Source organism: Poecile atricapillus, chromosome Z (genome assembly GCF_030490865.1).
Source record: "Poecile atricapillus isolate bPoeAtr1 chromosome Z, bPoeAtr1.hap1, whole genome shotgun sequence".
Lineage (NCBI taxonomy): Eukaryota > Metazoa > Chordata > Aves > Passeriformes > Paridae > Poecile > Poecile atricapillus.
Genome location: NC_081289.1, coordinates 134,514,705 through 134,526,917, shown reverse-complemented (window position 1 = coordinate 134,526,917; position 12,213 = coordinate 134,514,705). Strand labels below are relative to the sequence as shown.

Genomic DNA, 12,213 nt, shown 5'->3' with positions numbered 1-12,213 from the left:
TCCTGCTTGGGCCCGCCCCGAATCTTGGTGGCGCGCGGGACGGGGCGCGAGGCACGTAGGCGGCGGGCGGCGGATGTGGTTGCTCCGGGCGTCCGTGGGCGCCGTGAGTGGTGTGGGACCAACCCCCGCCGTGAGGGGACAGTTACAGTGTCACCAGTGGTACCCAGTGTCCCGAGGCACAGCAGCAGTACCCCCAGTGCTTCCCGTGCCCACAGTGTTCCTGGCACCGCTGTGTTCCAGGGGACAGCGACAACGCGACCAGTGCCACACCAGTAGTCTCAGTGTTCCGAGAGGCAGTGATAGTGTTAAAGAGATAAGAAGGGCGAAATTACTTGGTGTTAGATCGTGTGTGTGGAAGTCTCACGAGTTCAGCTGTTCTCGGTCTTTGTGATAGCTTTACAGCACCGCAGAAAGGCAAATACGAACTGATAATTTATTAGCGAAACTTCAGATAGCTTTGGGGAATATACAAGAATTCTGAGACTAAGCAGCGTTCTGAGACTAAACTGTTTTCCTAAATTGTGTCCTCCCACAGTCTGGAAGTCAGGTGGTATTCCCTCGCCGAGGGCCTGGCCTGCTTCCCGGGGAAACTGGCGGGGTAGGGAAAAAACTTGTGGAAAAGAATTCAGAAAGGTGGGAAAACACAGCACGTGCTGTGTTTTAGAAGGACTAAATACTGCATCTGGCCCGGAGAGATAGATATAGCTTAAAAGCTCTTTTTGTTATCCATGCCTGTTGTGGTCTTTGTGACATTTGCCAGTGTCAGGAAGGGCAGAAAGGACCTGGCCGCTGCGTTGCGAGACAGCGTCTGGCGAGTCCAGGTAAAAAAATAAAATAAATAAATAAAAATAAAATTAAATAAACCATCCTGAGTTACTTTTTAATATTGTAACCAAGCTGTACACAAATTCTGTGGGGGTTTGCATGATCATCAATAACTGCATGCGCAGGCCACAGACGGTGTTTCTGTACTGAAGGCTTCACTTAGACAAGCATTTCTCATTAATCACCTTGTTCCTGGTCTTCCCTGGGGGAAGGGATTGAAGCAGCAGCTCTTGCCTGTCAATTCAGCACTCTTCTACAGTGATTTGCCAAGAGTCTTGGGAAATGAACATAGCTGCAGCCATTCCGCCCATACCACAAGACAAAGGCTCTCTCCAGTCTTTGCTGGTGGGTAGGAGGATTTTTGTCTACTGATTAGCTTAGCCTTGAAGGAAAATACCACAAAACAGATTACCAGGAGACCAATTAAACATAACTAATTCCCTTGCTAACCAGAAAATGCCTCATTTTGTGTAACCATTAACTTTTAGGTTGTACAGAGGAGTAGGTAATACAACATCCTGGAGACCTAAAAGATATAAGAGATTTTGAAAATTTATGACTCTGTTTTGAATGGTATCTATTTTATAACTTATTTGACCATTTAGCTGCTCCTCTAAGATTTTATGCTTTGTGTATTGTCTATGTATATTGAATTGTTTTGATCTTTGAAAATCAAATCAGCTTCAGCCACTAAGTTTGAATATGAAACAGTATTTTATTCTGAAGTCATGCAGTTACCATGTTATGGTCTTTTGAATTAATTCCCACAGCAAGCTTATAGCATAAAATATTAAATATATATTTAAAAATGTAAATTCAAATCAGTAGATGATACCTTAAAATTCTGGAAACAATTCTGAAGCACAAGGTATGCAGTGATTAATCCACAGTTCCCAGAAAGAAGTCTCTGACAGACTAGCTCTTTGTCAGGGTACACAGATTGTCTGATACTCCACTGTCTTTGCAGAAAAGGATTTAAACTTTTTATAACATATAAAATAGAGTTTGTGGAATGTTACTTATAGTTTGCATCTTACTTCATAAACGGACCTACTTACAAAATGTTCATTAGACACTAACCCCTCCCTCATTACAATTTTTCATTTGAATATACATTGGATATACAGCAAGAAGACATGCATATCTGTCAAATGACCCTTTACCTATTTAGAGATCTATTTAGTTTGTGACGTATTACATGTCTTCATGCCCCATTTTCAATGACTTTAAAACAATATACCCAGTGGATTAAGGGACAGATTCATTAATGCAAAATTAAACTAATAAATATAGGCATTTAGACCTGGTATCCTTTTAGGACACAGATATGGACTAGGAGGGAATTCCCACTGTAATAAATTTTTGAACCCCTGGCTGACCAAAAACAACTTTGCTTTGGGCATAGAGTACTAAAATTTCTTCATGGAAACAGACGACTCAATACTGCCTGAAGTTAGAAAAATGCTTCATAGAAATGCTCATTTTAGACAGCAAGGAGTTATAATACATGATGTAAATTTAAAAACACAAATCCATAGAAAACCAGACCTCCTTAGCTCTATATGCTTCAAGTTATATATGAACTTTAAAAATACCTATGTAATACACAAAATATTATGTGTAACAAAGTAAATGGAAAAATTTCTACAAAAACAATAAATGATTCCCTAAATTATTTCACTAGCTGCAAAACTGGCAATGTCTGACTATGCCAGCTGTTTTACGTAAGATAATCTCTGTATGTAGCCTATTTCTACCAAAATAATGTGTATATGTTGCTTGTAGCGCAGTTACAATCCAGGAAAACTATTCTTTTCTACTCCTTCTTGAAGTCTGTGAATAATGCCTTCTTCTGACAGTTTAATTAATAACCACCATAAAATTAACTTATCCAATTATCTGCATTGTCTAGATTTACTATATGTGACCCTCAGTGCTGCTGGTAACAGAGAGTGATTGTGGTTTGTTTGTTTTTGAAATGGAGATGCTATCTAGTGTTAGATGCATTCACAGAGGAGGAGGTAAACCCACCATCACCGTAACATTTCATAAAACCAAGTCCTTGGATTTTGAGACCAGCTGACAGCAGCTGTTAATTCTGATAATCCAGAGGAAAACTCCAGACTAATGCTTAGAGAACGTCACTCATGCAAGACGTAGAGTCTTACCAGGCATGTAGATGAAAGTATTAGCAAGTGTAGACTGATAGAATTTCTGATTCCAGATCCTATCTGTGTGCTTGCACTTTGCTTGCAACTTATGTACCCTCATCACTGATGACATAGTTGAGTCATATAATTTAAGATATTCCAAATTGCAAAATCAAGGAAGAAGCTTAAGAAAAAGCATAGCAAGTGGAGCTGTTCTTATCAATGCAAATTACTGGGGGTTTTTTCTACAAAAAAACAGTAAGAGGAGTAAGCTTTCTTGTCCACATTCCCATTAGAACGTATTTTAATTATCAGAGATTTACTTTCCTATTTTTCTTTCCACTCTTTGCTTATGCAAAGCAAACTGCACCATCCCTCAAGTGGTCTAATACAATTGACTTCAACATTTCAGAAGCAATTTGAATATGCTCAAATGGCTGCTGACACATCATTTTGTACAAGTATCTTTAGTGTTTATGAAACACACAGTTCTGATTTAAAGTCCATTTTTTAGGGTGGACAGAGAACATCTGTAGAATGGGGCACGCATGCTTTTTTTAAATTTTCCTGCCAGCATGCCCCCATGGTAAGGCCTCTAAAACCCATCTAAGGGAAATGAGGATGCTCTTTCCCTCCCTGTCCATGTCATACTGGCTGTCACTAGCAGTGAAAGCAAATGTACTAGAAGTTTATCCTGTATTCATTTATTCAATAGAGACATTACCTAATTCTTAACTTCATACAGTCTGCCTACACTGTTTCAGAGGTCACTAAAGAGCATGACATAAAAACTAAGGGCCAAGATTTATGAAGATACAAATGCCTCCAGAATGTAAAGCGGGACATTCAGTCTATCCCATCCAAGTAGATTTTGCTAGAAGTTCATAATCTTAGTAGAAGATATCATTAATATTAGGAACTGTTAGTTTTCCTTTGGGAAAATTACTACTGCATGAATACATAAGATCTTCCAGCCTCTATATCCCTTATGTATATCAATTTGTCACTGGAGTTTGTCATAAATAAATAAAAATTCATCTGGAAAAAAATTAATGGTGTCTGGTTTCATATGGATTTGAGTCATGTCTCTCCGCCTCTCTTCAGGCCACAGGAACCCATACTTCCATTTCTCCTTCCTCCCAGAAAGTGCTGCAGTTTGTACAGAAGCAGAAATACACCGCTCAGCCCCACCAGCATTGCAGAAAATGCCAAGCTTACCCAGAAACTTTCTCCTCAAAGGATGCCTTTCTCTGACTTCTGTCACTCAACAATCGCCAATTTTCATTAACAATTTAAATGGCTATAGAACATTCTATCTCCTGTCCAATTATTTGAAACTGAACAGTGGACTCAATGTGAGTCTGACATATAGGTGGATGGAATACACAACCACTTACATATTGTTTCCTTAGGAAAGCGGGCTTTGGATCTGCAGTATGGAACTGTAAAAGCTCTGACTGGGACACAAAATAAGACTACTAGTTACACGGAAATTTAAGTGGTAAAAAAATTGTTTATTGTTGAGGCATGGAAATTGCTCTCCAGGTGTCATAAAATGACAAACTACATTTTTAAAACCAGTTAATACATTACCTAATGGTGAACCTTCAGGCTTGAGGAACAGTGAATTTTACTGCAATTAGACTACAGAGAAACACAAGTAGGGTCTTCAGAGCAAAAAATTTTCCTCTATTACCAAAGTATCCAATGTCTTTAAAATAAACATCTCTTTTCCTCCTCAGCTTTTAGGAGATGAAGCTTCGTGTTTGAGTGTGTATGCACAAAAGTGTGTGTGTTTATATGTATACTTGTGTATACATGTAAGGATCTTGAGAAGAGGCAGATCAAAGAGCATTTATTTATAAACCTTGTTCTGTATGCTGTGGGAACAAATTACAAAGTGTAAGTCCTGTGTCTGAAAAAGTTCTGTTATCCCTGCTCTGGAAACCTCCCTCATTTGCCAAGGATTTTACTGCTGTAGTAGAATTTAGAGGGCTATCATGACATGTGCTTAAATACTGTTTCACAGAAAGCTTTGATTATCAGGACAGACTTTGAAATCAAACTCTGCATTCAGTGCATAGCCAGCTGAACTCCAGGGCAAACTTATCACCATGACCTGTTGCTAAATACATAGGGCTGCTGTGTTTTACAACTGCCTGAGTTTTTATAACATGGAGCTTTGTCCCTGAGGATGAGTTGCAGCAATGAAATATGAAGGTCATATGTAATATGATGTAAATATTGCTGTGGTCACGAGTGAGGCTGATAACAAAGGACACAATATACAGCTCGTTATGGAAAGAATATTTTTGTTGGCAGACTGAAGTCAAAGAGAATCCCTGTGCTTCACTCTTGGACACAGGTGCTCTATTGGGAAGCACTCCCTGATTCCTGAAGGCAAAAATCAAGTTCCACTTAAATTTACTGTCACCCAGATGCTAAATCAATGTCAGACAAGTGCTAATTTTGGTGGGCCATTGAGGATTCAGTGTAATTCAGATAACTATTTCAGCTTCATCTGGATGCTTATCTTGGCAGTGCACTGAGAATTCAGGAAGAACCTAGTGTTGTTCCAAGTTCATACACATTTTCAGATGGGAAAACTAAAATGTAACTTGACTGTTCAGGTGTGCTGCAGCTTTTTTTAGATTGAGAAATCATAACAATTACCTTAATTAAAAGGACTTGAGATATTTCAGAACATTGTTTCAGCTCTGAGGTTGACAAACAATATGGAAGATATCACAGAAGGTAGTGGAGAGATTGCAGACAAATTCTATCGTTCACAGAATGAAAACATGACTGGTGTATCTTACTGTGCATGGGCTTACGAATGACCGTGCAAGTCTTAGTTCACAGGTATTAGAGAGAATTGGAGATTTTTTTTCTCAGAAAAATATTTAAGTAGAACGCAGTAGTCTGTGGAATGACTTTTACAGACCAACCATGTCGTGGCCACTGTTGGAATTATTGTGCACATGAGAATGTATAACATACTCATATGAGTGATGCTGTTAGGAATAGCTACAACTAAGGCAGAAGTACCTCAGATAATCTCACACATTTAAGGGATTTTTTTTTTTTAATGTAGATATCCCATTGTACTGTACATGCATTTATTTGTGTATATCAAATGGACAATTAATATACTCAAGTGCAGGTGCTTATTTTGTTCAGCTAGAAAGGTGTTCATGAGCAAGCAGATAAACTTCAAATTTTAAAGCTCATATGGCTCTTAGATTGGGCTTTTACTTCTTCATGGTAAATTCTTTTGGTGTGTACAGCTGAAAGATGCAGATCATGGTTCTTTCCCCTTAAACAAAATTCTGCAGCCAGTATACCACTTCAGATATTTTCAAAATAAACATTAAGTAAAACCCCTTGTATGAAGGCTGGTTTTTATAGGCCTTGATCATGCTAAACTGCCACCCCAGGTTTTGCTTGTATGTACTTACAAACAGGATGCTGAATGTTACCACACAATTTAAATAAATGTTTTCAGTGAAGCCCTATTTAAAGCTTTCCAAGTGCATCTTTTAAATAACAGATTAAAAGTAACAGATGTCTGTTCACATATATTATTAGTTCATGCTTATGTGGTATTATCCATCAATATGATGAACAAGTACTTATTCCCTATAAAAATCCTTACTCTAGTAATGTACCTAAATATATTTAATTCTAACATTGAAGTCTTTGTACCAGTTCTTGACTATCGGAAGCCATGGTATTATTCACAGCTCAGTGCAAAGTAGGTTGCCTGGAATCCTCAATAGGGCACCTGAAGTTCTTTCTCAATGAATTAAACTTAAGCTGTCTCTAAAATTAATCTCTACTTAAAAGTCATAAAGTAATATGCATCTGATTTCCTCCCTCCAGGGGCTGGTGAGTCAGCTTAGACCTTTTGGGAAGATGAGTTCCCAACTGAGCTGTTGTAACCTCTGGCAGACATCATGAGCAGACAACAGACCGCCTGCGGTTCCATCTAGAATGATCTGAAAAAGAATTTATTAAAAAAATCTTGTTTATTTGAGCATATTCACGTTTTGAAACAATTCAGCATTTCATAATACCAAAGCAGTAGGTTAAAGTTTGGATATGATCAGTTCCTGGTTTAGGTAAATAGGTAACTAGATAACACAGGATTATTCACAAATATTTGAGCATGTGAATTGTGAATGAAGCCTATGACCCTCCATGTCAATAAAGAAAAGCACAAAAACACTAAGGAATCTGATGTCTAGGTAGGGCAATGTACCCAGTATGCAAATTATCTCACTCTATGGAGGGTACACTGTCTTAACAATTCATTACAGATGCTCTGAAAACTGTGAGAAATCCAACATACTTTCAAACAGCATATTGGTTATGAGAAGGTGATTTTGGTGCGTAATCTCTGACATTGACTCATCTGCAGAAAGCAGGTAGAACTAATAATATCATTCACATAATACCACTATCACAGTGTCTGCTTAAAAATTGCTGCTACCATCTGGCCACCCCATGATACTTATTAAGAGTTTTAAATCTCTTACAGGTGAAATGAAAGCTTGTGTTTGTCAGTATATTGAATATGATTTTCCCCCTTCTCTTTCCTGATATGGGAGCATTTAAAACCAATCACAGAGTGTTTTTTTTCTCTGCTTGAGATATTACTGGTGCCTGCTAAAAGAATACAGAAACTCGAACAAAGAAGTTAATTCTTAACTTTTCCTTTTTCCTCAGTTTTAATCACTATCAGGTATGTGTGTGTTAGCTTTATAGTTTGTAGTCCTTAACAATTGATAAGAATTTAAATTAAATTGACAAGAAATGCCAAACAAAGATAGTTTTTCAGGAGTTACTGTGGTGTTGAAAAATTTTAAGAACTTTAAAAGTACTTTACTTCAAAATAGAAAGAAAGATCTTGTAACATTTTAAAGCTTGATAAACTCCAGCATAAGAGAGGGTCCTAATGAAGCTGAGATGGGAAGTACAAGTATAGTGGATCAGAAAGTGTCCCTAAAAGGAAACATTTTTCATTTCTCCAAATGCATTTACTTTTCCATTTCTGTGTTATGATACTGTCTGGCTCTCAGACCAACACAGTACTGTTGTTTGGAGACTACTGTCTCTCAATACCAGGAGTCTCCAAAATCCACTCAATTATTTGTGCATCCATATGGGATACACTCTTATGTCTTTGCACACTGTGACTTATCTTGTAAGGTATATGGCTGGGTATGGAGAGACTTCTTGGGACTTACCTAGTCATAGATTCCGGAATCTTTGAATTCATTCTAATAGATTCCAGAATCTTTGAATTCATTCTAATAGCTTCTAAGATAAAATGAGAGAACACCTCAATCAAAAGAGAGGATCCCTCAATCAAGATGAAATTAGGAGAAGATTTCAGGTGAGGTGGAGTATAAGTAGTAATGCATAAAACTTTTTTTTGCCTAGTGACACTGTTGTCCTTGTACCTCCCATGTACTTTTCTTATTTGACTTTGGTCAGACAAGAAGTTTACTGTTTAGTCTAAATTCACTTCCTCAGCTCACTTTATAGTCAGAGGGGAAAGATAAATACTTTCCAAAGAGTTACTGATCCCATCCACTCTCAGAATCTATTTAAAGATTAAATGTTCTTTTTCTCTCCATTTATATTTACAGAGAAATTTGTCGCTAAAAGTATTCAGGCTGTAACTGGTGAAATATGATCTGATAAAAATATCAAGGACAGCAAATTTTTCTTCAGGGACTGACTTTATGAAATTAATATCTTTATTTGAAAGTAAAACAATTCAACTAGGAATTTTAAAAAATTGGAATAAATGTCTATACTGAACTTATAAAATCATAGAAATATCTACTACTTTATGTATTGTCTGCATATAGCATTAACATACTGTAGATTAAGAATTTTCTGTAAAGAATGCTTGCAACAAAGTCTTGCAAATAAACAGAATCACTTCAATGTCCATAATTCAGTTATGTATGTCGTATTTGCTTTTTTCTTGAGTCTCAAGCGCTAAAGACAATTATTATAAAGATACTGTAAAGATACTATAAAGACAATTATCTAATTTTTCATGTCTTTTACAGTGTCATGAAATACACAGCATCACATAAACTGTGATTTCAGTTTAACAAGGAGGAAATTGCTGTATTAAGAAAAGAAAACCACATGGGCGGGTGAGAAAAAACAAATAGAATGGAATGAAACAAAATGCAGACATATTTTGTAAATTCTTCTATTTCTTGTAAAGAAACAGTCCCTGAAGACTTACACTTCTAAACATTTATATACTCTTAAGGTGAGGCAATCTCTGAAACTGGGTAACATCAATAAAAAGAAAATTACTTATTCACATACACTCTTCAATGAAAATAAAAGAATGAAAATTAAAAGATTCCAACAAGCTCTTAAAAAACCAGGATCTGTTCTTTTGTATCTAAATGGACATTTCTATGCTTATATTTAAAACTGACCTCTTCCTATTCAAAACCCTTAACGCCTATTATTCTTCTGTTTTTTGTAAAAGGGAGTTCCAGGGACAGTCATGAGTGTCTGAAGTAACTGAAGGTGGAGAGTGACTTGGATTCCAGTAACTGAAATATGTGCAAATTAATACCCTGTGGCTGTGAGAAGAGATTAAGACAAGCAGGAAATGCTAGAAGCCATTAAAAAAGCTATTGAAAGGGATTGTTAAAACAGTTGTTACAAACGGGAATAAATGAGGCACAGATGCTTAAACTGTAAGGACAAGATAAAAAAACACCTCACACATTTCAGAATCTGTTTGCTGGCTGCCATCTGATTATTTGTATCAGAAGTCTCTGCAAACCAAAATAAATACTTAACTTGTATATCTGTATTCCTACAGTGCTTTGAAATTCCCTTTCCCTATTTTTTTGTTTGTTTTTTTTTTTTTCCTGAAAGAAGAGTTTTTATCATTAGGAATTCTGGGAAGGAATGAAGTTCCATCAAAAATTTCCAAGTTACCAGAAACTGTGTGCAGTTTTGGGCTACCTTAATATAAGAAGGATATAAAGGTATTGGAGTCTATCAGGAAGATAACCAAGATGGTGAAGGGCCTTAAGGGGAAGATGTATGAGGAGCAGCTGAGTTCACTTGGTTTGTTATCCCTGGAGAAGAAGAGACTGAGGGGACACCTCAGTGCAGTCTTCAACTTCCTTATGAGGTGAAGAGGGAGAGCAGAAACTGATCTCTTCTCTGAGGTGACCAGTGACAAGACTTGGGGGAATGGCCTGGTGTTGTGTCAGGGGAGGTTTAAGTTGGATATCAGGAAAGGGTTCTTCCCCAGAGGGTGGCTGGCCACTAGAATGGGCTCTCCAGGGAAGTGGTCACAGCACCAGCCTGACAGAGGTCAAGAAGTGTTTGGACAATGCTCACAGGCACGTGGTGTGACTCTTGTGGTGTGCTGTGCAGGGCCAGAAGTTGGACTTGATGATCCTTAAGAGTCCCTTCCAATTCAGGATATTCTATGATTCTATGATAAAGGGGGGAAAAAAATTGTTTCCTTAGGGAAACAGTACTTATAGCTGTTACTGCTCATTACTCGATTTTTGATGAATACTTGTTTAAAGGAAGGTTTATAATACAAGGACAGTATGTTACCTAGCTGCAGAGGGAAACTAATCCTGTAAGCAGCAACTCAGAGTTGACTGATGTAGTCCATCTGTTGAAAAATTACACCTTATTGGCAGCTCCTGTATCTGCTGTAGCAGTTTGACACAAGCAGTGAATTTACTCCAGAAGCACGACTTGTCTTTTGCCAAGATAGAAGAGCTTTTAAGTCTTAACAGCTCCTTCTGTCTTGCTTTCTGCAAATGTGACTGCAGCCCTGTTGTGAGTTGCATTAACAGAAGCATTAATGCATTAACATCTTGTATCTTATTTAGTGGCATTTTTCTCTCTGAGTAACCTACATTTTTATTATGGTGAGGAAAGCTGGGAAAACTGGTGTGTAAATGTTATCCTACCAATTTCCTAGTTAAGGTAGTTGTTACAGCCAATCAAGAATCATGTTTTTAATTAAGTTAACTGTGACATAATAAATATCTTAGTAAACATATTGTACTCCAAACTTTTAGTAACAAGCTAGTTACTGCTGTGAATGGATTCATCCTTTACTTACTGAAGGTAAAATCAGTATCTCAATATCTCTAGTAATTTCTACTGAAATATACTGAAAAAAAATTAGGTAATCCTTGATAATATGAAATTTCTAAAACTTCAAGCTTTTGTCAAGAGTATTCCATGGCTATAAATATGTGTAGATACTTGAGCTGGAAAAACCGTATATTTTAACAGTAGTAAGTCAAAATCTTAAAAGGAAATACCCTATTTCTACGTGAAAAAGTGGCATCTGTATCAAATAAAAGTTATAGTCAGCTTAAAAAAAAAAAAAAAAAAGCCAAATATTAATTACTTTGATCAAATACCCTGAAAGGATTACAAATTACCAGCAAAACTTTGGCTTACCAGATCCAGTGCTGCTCACTTGAGTTAGTTCTTCATCATCTTCATCATCACTATCACAGTTTAATGGCTGAAAAGCTGTTTCTGACTCTGTGTCTACTTGATGAGCATCTGGCTCTTGCTCAGCAAAGCTTCGCAAGGCCACAAGGCGATGATGTATTGCTGCATACAGGTGTTCAGTGTCTTTTGAGCTTGCCTGCAGAACATAAAATGTACACAGTCCAAATCAACTGAAAAAAAATCTCTGTTTTTAAAATTTCATTAAAAAATAATGAAAGAGTTGTATTTTGTCCTTTCTAATCAAAATTATTAACTTATGATTCACACTTAATAATTAACATCCAAATATTAATGTAAATACAAATAATGTGAAGTTTCTTTATGTGGTCTGAGCTTTATATGCAGCTGTTGATTATCTTCTCTGTAGTTACAAGAAACATAAGCTTAAAAATTACTTTCCCTGAAGAACAGCTCAGTTTGTATGGAGTACTTGATATTTCAGATGATTCCTGAGTTTGATTCTACAAGTGAGAATGCACTGACATGTTAATATGTACAGTCGCCAGGTGGGTACTGCATGTACTGGGATGGATACCAGCCTCCTCAGTGACTGCAGAAGCAGCTTCCTGCAACCCTTGCCACACCCATACAGCTCTCATATATTGTGATTTCCTCATACATCTCTATTTTTACTGCCCAGTAGTGCCAAGAAAAATTTACAAAATGTGAATTACACACTCTATGAAAACAG

At 37.1% G+C, this 12,213-nt stretch overlaps 1 protein-coding gene across 1 annotated transcript in view; it reads right to left on the bottom strand.

Annotated features, from left to right (window-relative positions):
- Positions 1–4,484: 4,484 nt before the first annotated feature.
- RANBP3L (RAN binding protein 3 like) overlaps positions 4,485–12,213 on the bottom strand; it is a 33,122-nt gene continuing 25,393 nt past the window's right edge. Inside the window, exons 14-15 of the mRNA XM_058826487.1 lie at positions 11,466–11,658; positions 4,485–6,973 (exon numbers count right to left, since the gene is read on the bottom strand). Coding sequence (XP_058682470.1) covers positions 6,930–6,973; positions 11,466–11,658 — 237 coding nt within the window. The 3' untranslated portion in view covers positions 4,485–6,929. The remainder of the gene's footprint in view (positions 6,974–11,465; positions 11,659–12,213) is intronic.